General features: G+C 49.9%; 1 protein-coding gene across 2 annotated transcripts in view; it reads right to left on the bottom strand.

Annotated features, from left to right (window-relative positions):
- mipol1 (mirror-image polydactyly 1) overlaps nt 1-20,710 on the bottom strand; it is a 55,814-nt gene that overhangs the window by 22,696 nt on the left and 12,408 nt on the right. For both annotated transcript variants that reach the window (XM_085143163.1, XM_085143164.1), the window contains exons 3-12: nt 17,806-17,881; nt 17,379-17,434; nt 16,784-17,063; nt 14,919-15,012; nt 14,657-14,762; nt 13,717-13,843; nt 9,180-9,213; nt 8,926-9,096; nt 3,525-3,566; nt 460-551 (exon numbers count right to left, since the gene is read on the bottom strand). In XM_085143163.1, coding sequence (XP_084999289.1) covers nt 460-551; nt 3,525-3,566; nt 8,926-9,096; nt 9,180-9,213; nt 13,717-13,843; nt 14,657-14,762; nt 14,919-15,012; nt 16,784-17,063; nt 17,379-17,434; nt 17,806-17,881 — 1,078 coding nt within the window. The remainder of the gene's footprint in view (nt 1-459; nt 552-3,524; nt 3,567-8,925; nt 9,097-9,179; nt 9,214-13,716; nt 13,844-14,656; nt 14,763-14,918; nt 15,013-16,783; nt 17,064-17,378; nt 17,435-17,805; nt 17,882-20,710) is intronic.

Below are 20,710 nucleotides of genomic sequence, written 5' to 3'. Positions count from 1 at the left end.
CCCACAGATGTAATATTATCTACAGCTACTTTCAGTACCATTGATGTTAAGTTAGACTCTTTTTCTCTGATCTTTCTGAGTTAACTTCAATAATTACTTCCTCCAAACCATCAACGTGTCTTTTAGACCCCATTCCTACAAAACTGCTCAAAGAAGTCCTGCCAGTAATTAGAGATGATGAAATCATGGAAAATATTATTTTTATTATCTCACTAACTTGAAAAGACATAACCCAGCTGAAATCAGCTGCTCCTAACATTACTCACTGATAAATCCATAGCAGGAAGTGATAAGGGACTTTCACAATAAAACCACAGATTTAAAGCTCTGACATATTTTAACTGACACCTTAAATCAGCTTTTGTCTCTGAGATCTGGGTCCTTGTTTGGACCGAAACCGCAGATTTCTCCACATTCCTGTGGATGAACATCTTTAAGTTCAGACTCGTGTGTGCTGACCTGTGATTGGCTCGTAGGGCCCGAATCTCCACTCCCAGCCGCCGCCGGTCCTCCAGAGCGCCGTCCCTCTCCATCTGCACCTTCTGCAGCTCCTGATTGGATGAAACACGCGTCAGTTACAGGTAATCAGCTGATTTCAGTCAACACCAGCAGCAGAGCGGCACGTTACATCAGTCCACCCGAGGCTTCTGGGAGCCGCGCTCTGATTGGCCAACCTAACCATGTGTTTGTGTTTTAACTGCTCGCGCTCACAAAGAGATCAAGCCATGGCTCTCAGCGCTACTTCCTGTTCAAATAAAGGATTAATTAACTAATGGACTAATTAACTCTAACGCGTGTCAACACTGCGCGTAATGAGGAGGGGTTTACAGGTGCATTGTGGGAATCAGAGGGGATTTCTGAGTTTGTCGAGCACCGTAAATTAACGGTAATGATGAGGATTAGATGCGTTAGTAAGGCACCGGCGAGGCAACGAGAGAGAGAGAGGACGCGTTTTAATCTGCATGGCAAAGGCAACAACACAGGAAGTGACATCACGACCAATCACAGCGCGTTTCAGAGTCTGTATCGTCCAGTTTAGGATAGTCGTGGATTAAACCTTAAACGAGGAGGCGGAGTTCCTCTGGACTGCGCTGCAGCAGGACCACAGAAGAAGAAAAGGCTGCTTTCATGCCTGTCTTTGTAATGATGTCATACTTCCTGTTTGTACGACCTGCTGAGCCCACAGTGAGGCCAGGCGGCAGTAAAGCAGCAGCGTTTTGTAGTCCATATTCTGGGTGTTGTAGTTTATACATGTCACCGTCACAGAGTCCAGAGTCCTTGTGAACTGTACTTAACGTCACCATGGTTTCCACCGAGGTTTCTGACGAGTCATCAGTGAGCAGAACGCAGACGCCCGCCGCAGCGCTGCTGCGATGATGCCATCGTGGTGAAGTCTGCTGAGAGGATTTGCTGGACTGAGTGGAGCCATTTTTAATTGGCATGAATGAATATGAAAGGCAGCACGGTGGCACAGAAAGCGCTGTGGGCGGGGCCTTTTATGCTGCATGTTCTCGCCAGCTTCCTCCCACAGTCCACACACATGCAGTTAGTGAATGGTTGTCTCTGTCCCTGTGTGGGCCCTGTGACAGACTGCAGACCAATCCAGGTGTACCCTGCCCCTCGCCCTATGGGAGCTGCGATAGGCTCCACCCCCATCACTGCGATGAGGAGAAGAGAATGGATGGAGATGTACTTTTTATTTATTATTCGTTGTACTTGTTCGGTATTTTACGAATGTTGTGTTTCATTAGAGGAGCCGACATCATGATTAATGAATTTCCTTCATGGGAGGGGGCGGAGCTCGCACTCTGATTTTAATCCCTATATAGACCGTGTGAAGCGTTTTGTTTACAAACATGTTTTAAATAAAGTTTATTACTTTTTGTTATTTTATTCCTTTCAAACGGCTGACCACTCCTCCTTCCTCCCCTCTTGTCCTCCTCCTCTGCGACTCTGCACAGGGAACTGAATCTGTGGGCCACTGACGGCGGGCCACCGGCGGCGGGCCACCGGCGGCGGGCCACTGCGTCGCACTTTTGCGTCGGGCTGTGTCTTTGGTCAGACTGTGTGGAAGTGAGCCGCAGCCTGATCCCGACCTACTATGCTAATCGAAGCCCTCGAGGTCTGGAGTTTAAAGCGAGACATCAAAAGAGGAACCAAACCCGGAGAGTCAATATGTGTCTTCTCCAGCCGGGCCGGAGGAGACGCTTCAAAAGAGCCGCCCGACTTATTAATCAGAATAATTTCCAAATGATGTGAGGAGCAGGCGGGAACGACGCCGCGCTGACCTTTAACACGACGAGTTAAGGTCAACCGAAGAGGGAGGACGGGGGAGGAGGTAATAAAAGGAGCCCGCCCGAACCTTTACCACCAAAGAGGGGAGCTGTCTTTAATTAGCATGGAGGAGCAACAGGACAGGAGGTGGAGGTGGAGGTGACAGAGGCACGGGGTGAGGAGGAGGAGGAGGGAAGGGGGGTATATGAAAGGAACTACTTTGACCTTTAACATGAGGAGTGGGGGGGGGGGGCTCAGGATGTGGAGGTGAGGACGAGAGGAAACTTTAATTATCAGAAGGAGCGCGGCGAGGAGTAAATGAAACGCTCCTCTTCCATTGACCTTCAACATCCACCCTGTAACTGTACCGACTGTGGATGTAACTGAGTACTTTACTCAAGTACTTCAGGATCACTGATGCACAGACCTGACAGACGGAGCAACGATCAGTAATCGATAATCAATCAGAGTGATCGATCATCATCATCAGTAATCGATCATCATCAGTAATCGATCATCATCATCAGTAATCGATAATCAATCAGAGTGATGGATCGAAGGTCTCCTCTGAGTCGATCTGGGTTCACGGATGGAAGCCCGGAGGTCAAGTATGCAGAGGACGGCTGTGATGTCAGTGCTGTGTTGACGTGCACGTCTGTGTGGAAACGTTTTGCGTGCGTTGTAACGTCTGGTTTCTGGTGTCGGCTGCGGCGGCGCTCTGGCCGCCTGGCGTTAATTTGCCGGCAGCTGCTGAGTTTGTGTGTGAAATTAAAAAGCTCTCCAGGCTCTAATCCCCACAGAGCCCTCAGCCTAATTAACAGGCTTCAGCAGGAAAAACGATGGCGCTACATTAATAACAAAATTTAATCAGAAGAAGAAAACAGACGCAGGCCGAGCAGCAGAAACAGATTCTACTGAGACTCGACTGAAACAGAAACCTCGCATCAACAAACAACAAGCTTTAATCAATGAAACTAAAACCAACGTTTCCATGTTTGTAAAGGACGGATGCACCTCCTGAAAATTAATAAGTGCTCAACTTAAAAATGTAATTTCTTTGATTAAATTTTAAAAAGTCAATGATCTAGTTTATTGATGAGCTTTGATGATGTGGTTTCCTTGCTTCACACTTTGTCACTGTTAGTGTGGAAGGAGCTGAAAAAAGAAAACTTAAGAGGTGCTGAAGGGTTAAAAATAGTGTTATTGTAGCAAACATCAAATATGGACCAGGGGGGTGTGTGTGTGTTTACCTCGCTTGCCTGCTGCTCTCTCTCTTGTTCCAGGCGTTTCCACTGCACGCAGACAGGGACAGGGTTAATCGGCAGTTATTGATCTGATCGGATCAATCTGCAAACACACATTTTAACTCATATCTATAATCAGTCATTCAGCAATTGATCCTAATCAATGAGCTGAGCTGTGGGCACTCGGCTCTTTCAGCAGTCCAGAGTGTAGAATCATGTTTTTACAGTTTCCTCATATATTGATCCACTGACACGCTGAAAACATCATTCGAGCTGAACACCTCAGCTTCTGTCTGACTCATGGTGGAGCTTTCAGCCCTGAATGCAGCGGTTTTAGGACAGAAGCCTTAGGGGTCACAGAGGTCAGAGGTCAGCACTTAGGCCAACCTTAGGCCGCAGCTGTCAGAGCAGCTCTGATTGGTCGTCACGGTTATGTAAGATTCTGGTGTCAGAAAATCAGGAAGCAGGCGAGACAGACGCCTGAAACTCCGCCTCCAGTTGCAGGCGTTAAACAGAATCACAGACAGGTTTCACCGGTGACATTTACCACTCAAAGAGTCAGGCGTGGAGCTCATGGAGGGAAAATAAGGCATTTAAGTGTTTAAATTCCCTCAGGACTGCAACAACATTCAAATGCATTGCACGCTGATGTCACAGCCACAGGATATCACCATGGTTACATTCACATCACCATCACAACCACCACCATTGTTACGACCCGTGGCCATAAAAAGCCTGTGTGAGCCTCTGACTCTGCAGGTCCCTCCCCTAATGAAGAGCAGAGAGCTGCTGATTGGACCGTGGAGCACGTGACTGCGTTCAAAAAGCCGCTCTGACAGCTGCCAGGAGGGAGAGAGAAGCGAGCGAGCAGTTTTGACAGCAGACGCCAACCTGGACTCCAACTTTTTGGGTTACTTTGTATCTGTGTGAGCGTGCTCTGTGAGAGCCGTATAGACTCAGTGCTTATGCATAAGCACTGAGTCTATACTTATGCAGAGGCTGAAGGGGTGAGCTGCCTTTTCTTTTGAACGGTTTTGTTAACTCAAAAGACACGACGTCGTACGCGCGTTCCCAGCACTTTATTCGTTCCACCATTTTACATACAAACAACAACAACACTTCGCGGGCAACAGTACTCTCGCGATATAACAGAAAATAACAAGTTAACATGTTTTCTCCTATTTCTGGGCTAGGAAGTGAGAGATAGTATTGTCATTTTTGTCAGTTTGTTTTGTTTCTTTCTTAGGGTTTCGTTGCTTTTCTCTGGTGGGACGTAGTTGGTTTTGTTTATTATTGTGGCCTGGGTTCACCCTGGAGCTGCGCTTCCTGGCATTGAATAAAATCACCTTTTTCACCCGTAACTGGTTTCGGCTGTTTGGTTTGGGAACCAGGGCGGGTGCTTGCTTCTCTCCTCCTTCTCTCAACCTTATGTGCTTCTCTACACGCCTAGACTAAGGGCGTAACAACCATCTCAACCACCATCATCACCACCATGACCATCATTATCATCACAATCACATCACCATCATCACAATCATCACAATCACAACCACCATCATCACCATCATGATCATCACAATTACAACCATCTCAACCACCATCATCATCATCACCACCATGACCATCATAATCATCACCATCACCATCACAATCACATCACCATCACCACCATCACCATCATCACAATCATTATCATCACAATCATTATCATCACAATCATTATCATCACAATCACATCACCATCACCACCATGACCATCACAATCATCACCATCATCACCATCATCACCATCATTATCATCATCACCACAATCACCATCATCATCATCACCACCATCACAATCATCACCATCATCACATCACAATCACATCACCATCATCATCATCATCACCATCATCATCACAATCATTATCATCACCATCATTATCATCACAATCATTATCATCACAATCACATCACCATCACCACCATCACCACCATGACCATCACAATCATCACCATCATTACCATCATCACCATCATTATCATCATCACCATCACCACCATCATCATAAGCATCATCACCACCATCACAATCATCACCATCACCACCATGACAATCACATCACCATCACCACCATCACCATCATCATCATCACAATCATCACCATCACAATCATCACCATCATCACCATCACAATCATCACCATCACCACCATGACAATCACATCACCATCATCACCATCATTATCATCATCACCATCACAATCATCACCATCACAATCATCACCATCATCACCATCACAATCATCACCATCACAACCACCATGACAATCACAATCACATCACAATCATCACCATCACAATCATCATCATCATCACCATCACAACCACCATGACAATCACAATCACATCACCATCACCACCACCATCACAATCACATCATCATCATCATCACCACCATCACAATCACATCACCATCATCACCATCATTATCATCATCATCACCACCATCACAATCATCACCATCATCACCATCACAATCATCACCATCACCACAATCACCATCACCACAATCACCATAATCACAATCACATCACCATCACCACCACCATCATCACCACCATGACATCACAACCATCATCACCATCACAATCATCACCATCACAACCACCATGACAATCACAATCACATCACCATCACCACCACCATCATCACCACCATGACCATCACAATCATCACCATCATCACCACCATGACCATCATCACCATCATTATCATCACAACCACCATCATCATCACAATTACGACCATCTCAACCACCATCATCATGACCATCACAACGACCATCAGGATGACCATCATCATTGTTTCTATTACATTGAAGTAAAATCAGCCAGTGAAACTCTTGATTTGTTGCGTTTGGGTGTAATCCGTCGGGCACAGCTGTCTCCAGCTGTTTCTGTCAGTAAGTGAGGAGTGAAGGTCTGCCTGTGGAAATCACAGCGCCTCGGTGTATGGCAGCGCCGGCTGAGCTTTAATAATGCTGTAATAATGTTCTAATAATGTTGTAATTACCTGATATTAGCTCAATAAGAAGCTGCAGCTTCCCTCTGAGAGGGAGTGGAGCACACACTGAGCGCGCTCAGGGACTACTCTCTCCTCCCTCTTTTCTAATATTTCCCAGAAGCCTTGGCTGCAGGGGGAGATAATCCCTGAGAGATGAGTAGAGGGAGCGAGGGAGCGGTGGCGGGAGGGGGGGGGGGGTTGGGGTGATCCTCCAGCGTGGAGTGCACTCTCTTCTTCTTCTCCTGCAAGGATTACAGCGGCATTTGAAACATATTTCACCGCGGCGCAGCAGCAGAACGAGGGCGGGATTAAGGTGTTACTGTGGAGGGGTGGTGTTAACGCAGAGGGGCGGGGTGTTAAAAGATGGCGGAGCACTGATATTGTTGGGGGTTAGCGGCAGTAGCCCAGGTGATGCTGAAGTGATGCTGATACGGTGGCGAGTTTGGGGGGGTTAATGGAGGCAGAGTGGAGGTGTGAGAGGTTTAAGATGCGAGGCCGCATGGGGCGGAGCCAGCAGAGGTGAAGGTTTGAAGGATCATAAACACTGTGAGTGCAGAGCAGCCAGGAGAGGAAAACATGGAGATGTGCAGGGAGACCTGCAGTTCCACTAATGTCAACTAGGTGCTCTGACCCAGCCTGTTCACACGTGTAAACGATTCAAAGAAGAGCATTTAACGTGTCATCACCGCGCTGACATCAGCAATCAGCCGTCAGGTGACTCAGTATGTCGTCGTGTTGACAGCGTATGAGCCAGTGACAGAAGTGACAGCTGGAGACTGTTACTGTCTCTGCCCCGTCAGGTGAAGCTGTGCTCCTGTTGCTGAGTGCTGAACACCTGAACAGGTGCAGAGTTCTGGATCCTGTTAGTACGGACACCTTCCTTCTTCTACTCCAAAATTTGCCACTTCCTTCCATCTTCATCAGGTCTCATCACTCCTCTGCTTTCCTGACGGCAGTTGCCATGGTTACTAGAGCTCAGCTGTGCTGCTGCAGGCCTGTTCCCATGGTGACCACAGTCTGTCAGATGAACAGATAAAGGTTTTTCAGATCTGCGAGCAAATCAGGAGGGGGGTGGAGCTTCTGAGCCCGCCACCCGCACGCGGCATGCTGGCAGCGCCAATCCTGCTTTCCGAGCCCCCCTTGGATTGCCCCGCTCTCTCTCTGTCACCCCCCCCCCACAGAGACCGGTTTATGAGTCTGGGTGCATTGTGGGTAATAATTCTCTGTGGGTCCTGTAATAAACTCTGTGAACTGAGCGCCGATAATAATCACAGCCAGAGACCGCAGGAACACCTTTTCAAAGTAAAAGTCCAAACTCTGAGGCCCGTAATCAGCCCCCAATCAGCTGTTCTGATTGACTATTTACCAAGTCTGACTCAAACTGGCAAATCTGAAGGAAAGCCTCTGAATGTGATCCAACATCATCTACGCACAGGCGGCTCACCGTCAAAGCCAGGTTCAAAGGTCACAGTGAGAAAATACAAACATTTACAGAGATGCTTTGAGTTTCTGTGCTCGCTCTGACATCACGAGAACGATCGTTTAAAGACCCCGCCCCCATTGGACTGCTTGGTCAATGTCAATAACAGCAGAGATCGCCTGTAAAACAATGTTGACTTCAGAAGACTGTACACAATGATGGCCGAAGCAGCCAATCAGGAAACGTGACGAAAAACGATCACTGATGAATGTGTGTGTGTGTGTGTGTGTGTGTGTACGCGTATTAACATCTTTGTGGGGACCAGAAATTCGAAGATTACCAAGGATACACAAAGGGACAGGAAGTGTGACTCTGTCCAGCTGTTGCCTGATGTTAATCCACAACAGGAGGAGATGTCACCCAGGTGTGAGCAGGAGTGTGGGGACACACCTGCAGTCTACCTGTGTGGCTCATTTTAATATCAGTGAGTCCATCAGAGCTGGTGTGTGAGCCAATCCCAAGCGTGCGCACGCACACACACAGGTGAGTAAACAGCAGGTGTTCAGCAAACAGTCGGCTCGTCTCAGTCTGCTGTCAATATTTGTGTCTCTGTTTTCACCACGTTCTAAATATTCACATTCAAACTCAAATATTTGAGGTCTGAGCACCGTAACCCGGGCAACACGCCACCGGGTTAAACACGCCGCTTAGCAACGCTGCTGTCAGAACACGGTGACGTAGAGAAACCTGCAGCTCGCGTTTGTCACGTGACCACCCAGATTTATGGCAGCGGGAGGAGACCCTGCAGGGTCACATGACTGCTCTAAGAGTCTGTTCTTATTAATAACGGGGGTTTCTCGACCCTCGCGGTGCACTCAGGATCATCACGTCAGTCTGGATGACCTGCCCACTCTCTCGCACACAGGTAAACAGACTCACCTTGGCGGTAGAGCCGTCCCTCTCCTCCATCACGGCCTTCATCTCCTGAGCTGTGATGTCACTTCGCCGTTGCCGTGCCAACCAAAGACGCTGGACCAGAACTGAGCCGAACCGCTCGATTTCCTGGACGGAGTCGGCGTCACAGATGTGCCGCAGGAGCTCGTCCACATCCTGAAACGCACACGGAAGGAAACCCATCAGAACCTCAGACAACCACGAGAACCTGCGGTCATCAACACGCCGCCAGCGTTTACCTGATCGCCATCGTCCAGGTGGAAGCACTCTGACCTGACAACACACAGATGGACACGTGTTAGACTAAGCGGCGCTCACGGTCGCAGCGGCAGGTGAAGCCTGAGCTCCTTTGCACAGGTGAGCCCAACATTTTTAGCAGATTTATTTTTAGTTTAAAAACTGAGCATCAGCGTTTGGGTCCCTCTGGCTGCCATCAGAGTCGAGTCAGAGCTCGCTGGTTCCTATCATGATGAGAAAAGTTCGTATGTCTCTAAACTCGCCGTCATACAGCAACCGTGAAACTAACGGGTGGAGCAGGAGGAGCAAAGAGTGCCCGTCCTCTCAGGTAACGGGTGGAGAGACAGAACCACAGGAAGGCTGTCAGATAAACGAGAGGAGCTTCTTCTGTTGGAGGAGACGGCAACGCTGTCCCAGAACATCTGGAAACAGCTGCAGATGATTTTGAACACACTTGTTCATCCTCAGAAGACCACCTGAGTCGCTCAGCTGACTTCATCAGGGTTCGAGGGCGTGTGTTCATCCAAGCCTCCACCCTTAACGAGTAGTTTTAATGTAACACGTGGTTACTTATTTGGTTAACGATTAATGATCGCCTTCTGCATTTGTTTAGTAGCTTTTGGTCCCTAAACTGGAAATCTGACCCTGCAGGACAGTGGGAACACCCTCTGTCACCTTATATTCCTGCAGCTGGGGCGCCGCCGCACAGAGGGCAGCGTTGGTGGAGAAGCCACGAGTTTTATTGTGACAGCCGGACAGAACCGGCAGAGCTCAATGCTCCTGCAGGGATCTCGGGGTCAGAGTTCAGCGGACCTGGATGTAAGCCTCCTGAAGCTGGATGTTTCTGGCTCTGAACACGGAAAGGTTTCAGGCGCTCTGCCTCCATCTCTGAAACACAATATTTCCTTTTCTCTGCCTCTCTTTATGAAATGATTTCGGCGTTCGGGTAGTCCCGAGTTCATTTCTGTGCAGTGAGTCTTAAATAAAACAGCGTGTGAGGAGCAGCTGAGGGGGCTGAAGCGGCCTGTAATCGGGCCCTGTAAGGCTGGCGGCCCCCGTGTTTTCCCGCCGCTGACCAAATTAAAGCCGCCGCAGCCTGTGAGATGACCCGAGCTCCTCCAGCTGGGCAGTAATTTGGTCCTCGCTCCCCAAAGCCCACCTGAAATCTGCTGTCTTCGTTGCGAGGCTGCGAGCGCGTGGGTTGGGCGGAGCTTCGTGCTCGCTCTCAGCCTGACGGTGGACGTGCAGCTGGTAACTAGCTGATCCGCGCTCTCCTCCTGGGAAGCTCTTTCATTTAGCCGGCTGCTGTTTTCTGTAATAAACTGTAATAAGGTGGCCGAGCCGCTCGCTCCGCGGGGAGCAGCAGGTAATGAAAGACCGGCCGCCTCCAATAAAGCTCCTCTAACACCCTGCTTACAGCCCATCGAGCCCGGCTCAGCCCGGCTCGGCTCGCTCCCCGTCATTAACACTCCCACACAGCTCGCCTCGACAGAAACACCCCGCCGCCGCCGCCATTAGTAGGATCGGATGAGAAAGAGAATTTATCACTTCACAGAATATTTCTGAGAAACGTCCCAGACGTCTGAGAGAGGCCTGCTTCGGACCTGAGGGTCGGGACCCGGCATCCACCTTCATCCACAGCTTCAGGGACCGCGCCTGCTTCACGTCAAATCGATCAGGCGGCAGTCAGGTCGCTGAGCGCCGTCCGAGGCCTCAGCCCATTTCTGTTTGACTGCACCATAATCACATTATTCATGCACACACACACACACACACACCCTGAGTCCTGACAGATGGAACATGCTCCTCCATATTCTGTCCCTCATAAAAAGGATTGTGGCCTCCAATATCAATTACCCTCTCATCCTGGGGGGGAGGAGGTGGGGGCGAGGGAGGACGGGGGAGCAGGATGAGGGGGGATATTATCTCTAATTAGATTTTCTGCTCTATTTGGCTGCTCCTCCAAGACGACGAGAGCTCATTTCACAGCCCTTAACAGGACTGAGGAGGTGCATAATGAGGAGGAGGCGCAGCAGGTTGCTCCTCCGTCAGCACAGTAAACACGTTTCACATGTAAATAAAAGAACAAACAGATTCTCCTCAGAGGAGACGACAGCCACTTGTTTATGCAACAAACAGAGCCGACACGAACCTCGCAACAACGGTTCCTCTTATTGATCATTACAGAACCTCCGCGTTATTGATCGCTGTGATCAGCCAGAACTCTGCCCCCAGTGCCAGACCCCAAACATCCCGACATATCCGCTCCAGCACCACCCGAGGTGGAGGCCTTATCCACACATGTGGCTTCAGCCAGGGTGTCAGGCCGTCCACAGGTTCTGCTCTTAGTTCTCAAGAGTTGTACTGTACGTGCTGCACAATAATGTTTAGTATTTACTGTCATATTCCCATATATCATCGTGATGTTGTTTATTCTATTACACTCGTTTTCTTTTTTCTTTCTCAACAGGTGATCCAGGTGATCGATATATGTATTTATTTCTCTGCTTATTCTGTTGGTTTTTGTTTTTTGCCCTTCTCCCCCGTCCCTCTTCTCAGCTGTTTTTCTTTCCCTCTTTCTTTCCCCCAGTCAAGTCTGTCCCGTATTCAGCAAGTGAAAATAAAATAAACAATAAAAGGTGAATCAAATAAACCAATACGGCAAAGCTGGGATGGTCAATTTGGTAAAGTAAATCCGTTTGGCATCTTTCTTCACCTTTAGACAAAAATTCTGATGCAAAAGAGCCAAACGGGACAGGCGAAAAAAAAAAAAGAGTTGTACTGTAGTTCTACAGGATTCTACTATTGGTCTACTGTTGGCCCTAAGAGTTCTACTGTCAGTCACGGTTTTATTGTCAGTCCTTTAGGGTTTTATTGTCGGGCCTCAGTGTTCAACTGTTGAACCTCAGAATTAGATTAGAGTTCTACTGTCAGTCCACGGGGTTCTACTGTCAGTCCACGGGGTTCTACTGTTAGTCCTTTAGGGTTTTATTGTCGGGCCTCAGTGTTCAACTGTTGAACCTCAGAATTAGATTAGAGTTCTACTGTTAGTCCACGGGGTTCTACTGTTAGTCCACGGGGTTCTACTGTCAGTCCACAGGGTTCTACTGTTAGTCCATGGGGTTCTACTGTTAGTCCACGGGGTTCTACTGTCAGTCAACGGGGTTCTACTGTTAGTCCACGGGGTTCTACTGTTAGTTCACGGGGTTCTACTGTCAGTCCATGGGGTTCTACAGTTAGTCCACAGGGTTCTACTGTCAGTCCATGGGGTTCTACTGTTAGTCCACGGGGTTCTACAGTCAGTCCACGGGGTTCTACTGTTAGTCCACGGGGTTCTACTGTTAGTCCACGGGGTTCTACTGTCAGTCCATGGGGTTCTACAGTCAGTCCACGGGGTTCTACTGTCAGTCCATGGGGTTCTACTGTTAGTCCACGGGGTTCTACTGTTAGTCCACGGGGTTCTACTGTCAGTCAACGGGGTTCTACTGTTAGTCCACGGGGTTCTACTGTTAGTCCACGGGGTTCTACTGTTAGTTCACGGGGTTCTACTGTCAGTCCATGGGGTTCTACAGTTAGTCCACAGGGTTCTACTGTCAGTCCATGGGGTTCTACTGTTAGTCCACGGGGTTCTACAGTCAGTCCACGGGGTTCTACTATTACTCCACGGGGTTCTACTGTTAGTTCACGGGGTTCTACAGTCAGTCCATGGGGTTCTACTGTTAGTCCACGGGGTTCTACTGTTAGTCCACGGGGTTCTACAGTCAGTCCACGGGGTTCTACTGTTAGTCCACGGGGTTCTACTGTTAGTTCACGGGGTTCTACTGTCAGTCCACGGGGTTCTACTGTTAGTTCACGGGGTTCTACAGTCAGTCCATGGGGTTCTACTGTTAGTCCACGGGGTTCTACTGTTAGTTCACGGGGTTCTACTGTCAGTCCACGGGGTTCTACTGTTATTCCACGGGGTTCTACAGTCAGTCCACGGGGTTCAACAGTCAGTCCACGGGGTTCTACTGTTAGTTCACGGGGTTCTACAGTCAGTCCATGGGGTTCTACAGTCAGTCCACGGGGTTCTACTGTTAGTCCACGGGGTTCTACTGTCAGTCCACGGGGTTCTACTGTTAGTCCACGGGGTTCTACTGTCAGTCCACGGGGTTCTACTGTTAGTCCACGGGGTTCTACTGTTAGTTCACGGGGTTCTACAGTCAGTCCATGGGGTTCTACAGTCAGTCCACGGGGTTCTACTGTTAGTCCACGGGGTTCTACAGTCAGTCCATGGGGTTCTACAGTCAGTCCACGGGGTTCTACTGTCAGTCCACGGGGTTCTACTGTTAGTCCACGGGGTTCTACAGTCAGTCCATGGGGTTCTACAGTCAGTCCACGGGGTTCTACTGTCAGTCCACGGGGTTCTACTGTTAGTCCACGGGGTTCTACTGTCAGTCCACGGGGTTCTACTGTTGTCCCTTTAACTTTAAAGCTGCTTTAAATTCTTCTCAGGTGATAACGAACTTCAATCAACTGACAGGAAATGATGAAACTTACTCAGCCGCCTGCTGTAGTCGATGCAAACGAAGCAAAGCCTCGTCTCTCTCCTCATTGGCCAGCAGGAGTCGTGACATCACAGCCTGATCTCTGTCCTTCTGAGCTGCCAGCACCTCCTCCAACACCGCTGAGGAGACGGAGGAGGAGGACAGGACAAGTTTGAGGATACATTTCAGGAAAAGCAGAGTCTTTTTTTCTCTCCAGATTGATGGACCAATGAGAGCAGAGCTCATGATTACCACGCCATGTGTGTGTTCAGGGGTAATAACACAGAGATGACCACAGTACTTCTGAGACTCGGTGCACAGAAAATTAAAGTGGAGACTCTGCTGGTTATTAAAGTGCACCAGTTCTCTGGGTGGGAAGCTTTTGGACAGGTCAGGTCCCACCTGATGCTTCTCTCTCTGTGTTTTTATATTCCACCTCTTTACTGGGAATGATGGGACTACACCATCACCAGAGCAGCTGTAGCTCTGCCACACTGCATGCGCCTGACCCTGGGGTATGAAGCACACACGCGGTTCTTTCAGTTGCTGAAGACATACATGACATACAGAACATACAACAGACAGGCGGCCGGACTGTGACGATTTCACGGTCACAGAAGGCGCTGATGAAACCAAACAAAAAGTTTCTGTGATCTGTGGTGGAGGGAGCGCTACGTTACTGTGATGATCCTACCAGATCACACTCAGCTCAGTTAAATCAACATCACATGTGAGTGTGATTGCTGGTTAAACACACACAAACACACACTGTTCTGTTAAACTAACAGCTGCCACGTTAGCTGTCATCTCATTACCACTGCTGTTGTTTTAATTAGCGCATGCAGTCGTGTGCGTGAGAGAGTGTGCGTGGAAAATATTCAAATATTTAAGAAGTCGAGTTTGGATCCGATCTGATTAAGAGGAGAGTAAACTGTGACACTCTCCCTCCTCACCTGCAGGTCTCTCCCAGTCTCGGGCCTCCCTCCGTTCCTCCCTAAGCTCCTCCTCCACCTCCCTCCTGTGCAGCTCCTTCTCCTTCTGAACCAGCTGCTGCTGCAGCTGAAACACAAGCACACAAACACCTTCTGCTGCTGCTGGATACCAAACATATGATGAGACTAAAACTCCCAGGGTGCACTTTAGTTAAAAGCATCCAGTGAGTGCGGTTCAGACCCAGTCAGTAATGATGTAATGTAAGGGAACACCTGTGTGTACCTTGTTGTTGACCTGTCTCAGGGCGTCGAGCTCCTTCAGTAACAGCGAGATGTTTTTGTCTCGGTCGGCGCTCGGAGGCCGGGCTGATGCAGAGCTGCAGCACAGAGATGATGTCATCAATGACAACCAATCACAGATTAAAGAGCTGCAGGTCCCGGAGATGTTTGTTTCTCTTTAAAGACACGAGTTTACCAAACTCATCTACACACAAACACACACAGTTTAGCTGTACTGCTGTTAGTCTCAGCGTACGTTTCTGTGTGCCTGAGTGTGTGTTGGCGGTGTCCCCTCCGGCGTGTGGCGTTGGACGACTGAAAGCCTCAGCGGCGCACACAGAGCGACATCACTCTCAGGTAGCTGCTGTTGCACACATTAAAATCTCTGTAATGGGACTCGTTAACTTGTTTTAAATGTGCTCTGAAGGTAAGCTAGTATTTTCCACACTGTGAGAACATTAACTAAAAACAGAGAAGTGTTACACATTTATTGGCAGCGTGTCCTCGCTGCGCCTGCAGCGGCATACATCCAAAACTGACGGCGGCGGCGCCTCGCTGCAGTTTTGGTTCAGTGAGATTGAGTGGATTTCGTCGCTGCCGCCAGGCCAGCGGCAGGAGCATATGAACAGGTCGTCTCTGTGTCAATTAGAGACTGCAGCAGCTCAGAGAAGATGAGACGCTCTGTGGAGAAATCTACTTCCTGTTCCCACTTCCTCTGGAGCGGTGCGTCCGTCGCAGTGATGGTGAGTGCAGCAACAGCGGGCGGGTAAATAATGCGTCTGTCCTCCTCCTTCAGGTTTGTAATAAAGCAGATCTCCTGCGGATGGATGCTGAGCTCCACCTGAGCCGCCATGTTCATCCACAGAGACCGCACACGGTCTAGAAGGCACGCCATCTCACTTTAAGCACGCTTAGTGCTGACTCGCCGCTGCTCTCGATGGATCGGTGGGCTGCATGTGAGCAGGTACAGCTGTGCACCATCAGCTCATCATCTGGAGATCTTTTGGTTTATCTCAAAACTTTCGGTTGTCCGACACCGAGGAGCGTGTTAAACCGAGCGGCTGTTTTTTACCGATCTCATGGTCGGAAGTTCCTCAGCAGCTGCTTGCCACTCTGCGAGGCTCTCGTTGGTCAGGGCTCAGCGTTTCATTAGTGTTTCACCTGTGTGTAGTGAGGTCAGGTGTTTTAACGGGAGGTCGCGGCCTCACTTTATCAGATGTGAGGCTGCGAGCTGCAGCAGCAGCAGGTTTAATAAGCAGCGGCTGATGTTCGCCTCTAATTCTCTCATATTACCTTAAAGGTCAGGCTGCGTCGTGGCTTCGTAATAAAGCGGGTAAATAAGACGCTGAGTGTGGCTCACTGTGTCTTCTGTAATTGACTGTTTCTGACTTTATAACATCAGCTGCTTCTAATCAAGCCGCTGCTTTTACTATCTTTCTATTTTGGTCTCGCTCCCACTAATCAAATCAAATCTAAATTTAATAGCTCACATTTCAAACAGTGATGCAACTCAAAGTGCTCCACAAATTTATTTCAAAATGCATCAAAAGACAAAAGAAGCAGGAAAAATTACAGAATCTAAAGAAAGCAGAGGAAGTTTAATGAAAAGCAATAAACTTTTTAATAAAGCTCACTGTGTGGGGGCTCTAAACATATCACATTAATCCGTTCAAAAAGCACCGAGAATACGGCAGCATGGAGGCTCCAATATCGGCCACGTTATTACTGAAACGTGTAATAATCTATAGCTCGGATACATCTGAACAACTTCTCACAACTCCAGCGCTAAAAACCTGAAACTTTTCCACCAGACTCTCTTCAGAGCAGGGCCCACTCTAACATCTCATCGTCGGCACTGCTCCCACTCACCTGTCCACAGCGGTCACCAGGTGTCTGCCGAGGGAGAGGCTAGCAGGATCTCCGGGTGCGCCACCTTCATCTGCAGTATCTCCACAGCTCTTTGCCCGAGGAGAAAGACCTCTGCTGGTCGAAAGGTCCACTTCCATCTCTCCTGCACCTCCCAGGCGACTGGAGGATAGCGGGGACACAGACTTCCTGCAGGGTGGAGGTGACAAAGGAGAGGCGGACCTTCTGTAGGATGGAGGTGGAGGGGAGCAGGAGGTCGACGGCTCCTGCAGGTGCTGTGGAACTGACAGACAGGTAAGAGGTCACTTGCAGGTGAATATTTTCCTGATCAATGAGTTCAGGAACCAAAGAGCCCCGTGATCATGATCAGTTTGTTGGTCCGACATTCAGCAGCGTCCGCCTCACGTCTTTAAATACGAATTAACCCAGAGCATGGCGGGACTTCATGTTGGCTCTAACCCTCCCATCAATAACACACTGTGAAGCCCGCATGGAGCACATTCATCACACTCCAGTTCAAAATGCATGAAAAGTGTAAAATAAACACTTAACAACGTATCTGAGGTAAAACTGTACCTATGATGGGGGTGGATGTTACCTCGAGGCCAGGTGTGGTGGTCGTAGTTCAGGTCGGGGCTCAGGCTGATCTCTGATCTGTGAACATCAGAAACAACATGAGGTGACTTTCGCTGACCTCTAAACAGCAGCAGCGTGCGCGATACGGACATGATCAATGAGTCGTCACAGGGACAGCTCAAAGACAGAGAGGCCGAGATGGTGGAGGATTAATGTGGAGGATGAAGGTGGAGCTGCAGACAGGAGAAGCAGAGGAAGAGCTCAGAGGTTCACGAGGATCGTGGATGTTGGAGGAGGACATCCAGAGGGCTGGAGTGACAGAGGAGGATGCTGGGATTGGAGGAGATGGAGGTAGATAATCGGCTGTTGGTGAAACTAAACATTCAGCTGCAGCTAACCTCCAACATCACCTCCACCCTCAACCATAGCCTGACAGGTACTGCACTCACCCGTTGGAGCTGATGAGCTGGGTTCTGATAAGTGCAGGAAGACGCTGTCGCAGCTCCACGTTCACTCTGGGATTAGCTGGACAAAAAGGAAGCGACAGCTAAAGCAGACAGACACCAAAGACCCGCCTGTGCGCACACCCGCCTGTGCGCACACCCGCCTGTGCGAAAACCCGCCTGTGCGAACACGCGCCTGTGGGAACACCCGCCTGTGCGATCACCCGCCTGTGCCAACACCCGCCTGTGCCAACACCCGCCTGTGCCAACACCCGCCTGTGCAATCACCCGACTGTGCCAACACCCGCCTGTGCCAACACCTGACTGTGCGCACACCCGCCTGTGCGATCACCCGCCTGTGCCAACACCCGCCTGTGGGAACACCCGCCTGTGCGATCACCCGCCTGTGGGAACACCCGCATGTGCGATCACCCGCCTGTGGGAACACCCGCCTGTGCGAACACCCGCCTGTGGGAACACCCGCCTGTGCGATCACCCGCCTGTGGGAACACCCGCCTGTGCGAACACCCGACTGTGGAATCACCCGCCTGTGCGAACACCCGCCTGTGGGAACACCCGCCTGTGGGAACACCCGCCTGTGCGAACGCCGTCTAATGAATTACTCACAGCTGTAAACACACATTAACATCATGTCCCTCACCCTCTCTCTCTCTCTCTGTCATGTCCCTTACCCTCTCTCTCTATCATGTCCCTCGTCCTCTCTCTCCCTCTCTCTCTATCATGTCCCTCACCCGCTCTCTCTTTCTGTCATGTACCTCACCCTCTCTCTCTATCATGTCCATCATCCTCTCTCTCTCTGTCATGTCCCTTACCCTCTCTCTCTATCATGTCCCTCGTCCTCTCTCTCCCTCTCTCTCTATCATGTCCCTCACCCGCTCTCTCTCTTTCTGTCATGTCCCTCATCCTCTCTCTCTCCGTCTGTCATGTCCCTCACCCTCTCTCTCTCTCCCCGTCTGTCATGTCCATCACCCTCTCTCTCTGTCATGTGCCTCATCCTCTCTCTCTCTCTGTCATGTCCCTCATCCCCTCTCTCTCTCTCTGTCATGTCCCTTACCCTCTCTCTCTATCATGTCCATCACCCTCTCTCTCTATCATGTCCCTCACCCTCTCTCTCTGTCATGTCCCTTGCCCTCTCTCTCTCTCCCCGTCTGTCATGTCCATCACCCTCTCTCTCTGTCATGTCCCTCATCCTCTCTCTCTCTCTGTCATGTCCATCACCCTCTCTCTCTATCATGTCCCTCGTCCTCTCTCTCCCTCTCTCTCTATCATGTCCCTCACCCGCTCTCTCTCTTTCTGTCATGTCCCTCATCCTCTCTCTCTCCATCTGTCATGTCCCTCACCCTCTCTCCCTGTCTGTCATGTCCCTCACCCTCTCTATCTGTCATGTACCTCACCCTCTCTCTCTGTCATGTACCTCACCCTCTCTCTCTATCATGTCCCTCATCCCCTCTCTCTCTCTCTGTCATGTCCCTTGCCCTCTCTCTCTCTCCCCGTCTGTCATGTCCATCACCCTCTCTTTCTGTCATGTACCTCACCCTCTCTCTCTGTCATGTACCTCACCCTCTCTCTCTATCATGTCCCTCATCCCCTCTCTCTCTCTCTGTCATGTCCCTTACCCTCTCTCTCTATCATGTCCCTCGTCCTCTCTCTCCCTCTCTCTCTATCATGTCCCTCACCCGCTCTCTCTCTTTCTGTCATGTCCCTCACCCTCTCTCTCTATCATGTCCCTCATCCTCTCTCTCTATCATGTCCCTCATCCTCTCTCTCTCCGTCTGTCATGTCCCTCACCCTCTCTCTCTCCCCCCGTCTGTCATGTCCCTCACCCTCTCTCTCTGTCATGTCTCTCACCCTCTCTCTCCGTCTGTCCTGTCCCTTGCCCTCTCTCTCTCTCCCCGTCTGTCATGTCCCTCACCCTCTCTCTCTATCATGTCCCTCATCCTCTCTCTCTCCGTCTGTCATGTCCCTCACCCTCTCTCTCTGTCATGTCCCTTGCCCTCTCTCTCTCTCCCCGTCTGTCATGTCTCTCACCCTCTCTCTCCGTCTGTCCTGTCCCTTGCCCTCTCTCTCTCTCCCCGTCTGTCATGTCCCTCACCCTCTCTCTCCCCGTCTGTCATGTCCCTCACCCTCTCTCTCTGTCATGTCCCTTGCCCTCTCTCTCTCTCCCCATCTGTCATGTCCCTCACCCTCTCTCTCTGTCATGTCCCTTGCCCTCTCTTTCTCGCCCACGAGCCCGTACTGGGAACAAGGAGAAGCAAGAAGCAGAGCGGGAGGATGGTGGCAGGATCTTCTTTTTGTGAGCCTCTGCAGACTGATCAGAGCAGAACCAAGAAGGGACTGAAGCTTTCCCCTCTGATGGGTACTGATTAGGCCCTTCGTGACCTCTGACCAACACCACTACTGTCTGCACAGCTCTCACTGTGAGCTTCTCCAGGGGTCGAGGACGTCAGGTTACTTCCTTTGAGCCTGAAACTTTTCCCGGAGAGTTTCCTGGTTTTGCCTGCTTTTAGTTGCCTTTTAAACATTTTTCTGACACTTTTTCTTTTGTATGTTTGCTCCTGCAGATCTGTGAGTGGCCCGATCAGTAAGGAGGATGATTATCTGCTCCTGAGTGTGAAGCAGCTAAATTTCAGTTATTTCTGAATAATTTGTTCACTTTGAAACTTTTCTCATTTCCTGCCGTCCTCCCCCATCCTCCCCCTCTCTGATCTCCTTGTGGACTCAGAGCTAATTGAGCCGCCAGCTCTCCTTATTATTCATGTACAATTACAGATGTGATAATGTGCTTAAATCCTTCTAAATGACCGTTCATGCCTCGCGCTCGCTTTGAAGTCTCGTCAAAGATGGAAAATCTGCAGAAAAAAGGGGAAAAGCAAAAGCCAATCAGAGCGCC

Source organism: Neolamprologus multifasciatus, chromosome 19 (assembly GCF_963576455.1).
Source record: "Neolamprologus multifasciatus chromosome 19, fNeoMul1.2, whole genome shotgun sequence".
NCBI classification, from domain to species: domain Eukaryota; kingdom Metazoa; phylum Chordata; class Actinopteri; order Cichliformes; family Cichlidae; genus Neolamprologus; species Neolamprologus multifasciatus.
This window is presented reverse-complemented; position numbering and strand designations above follow the sequence as displayed.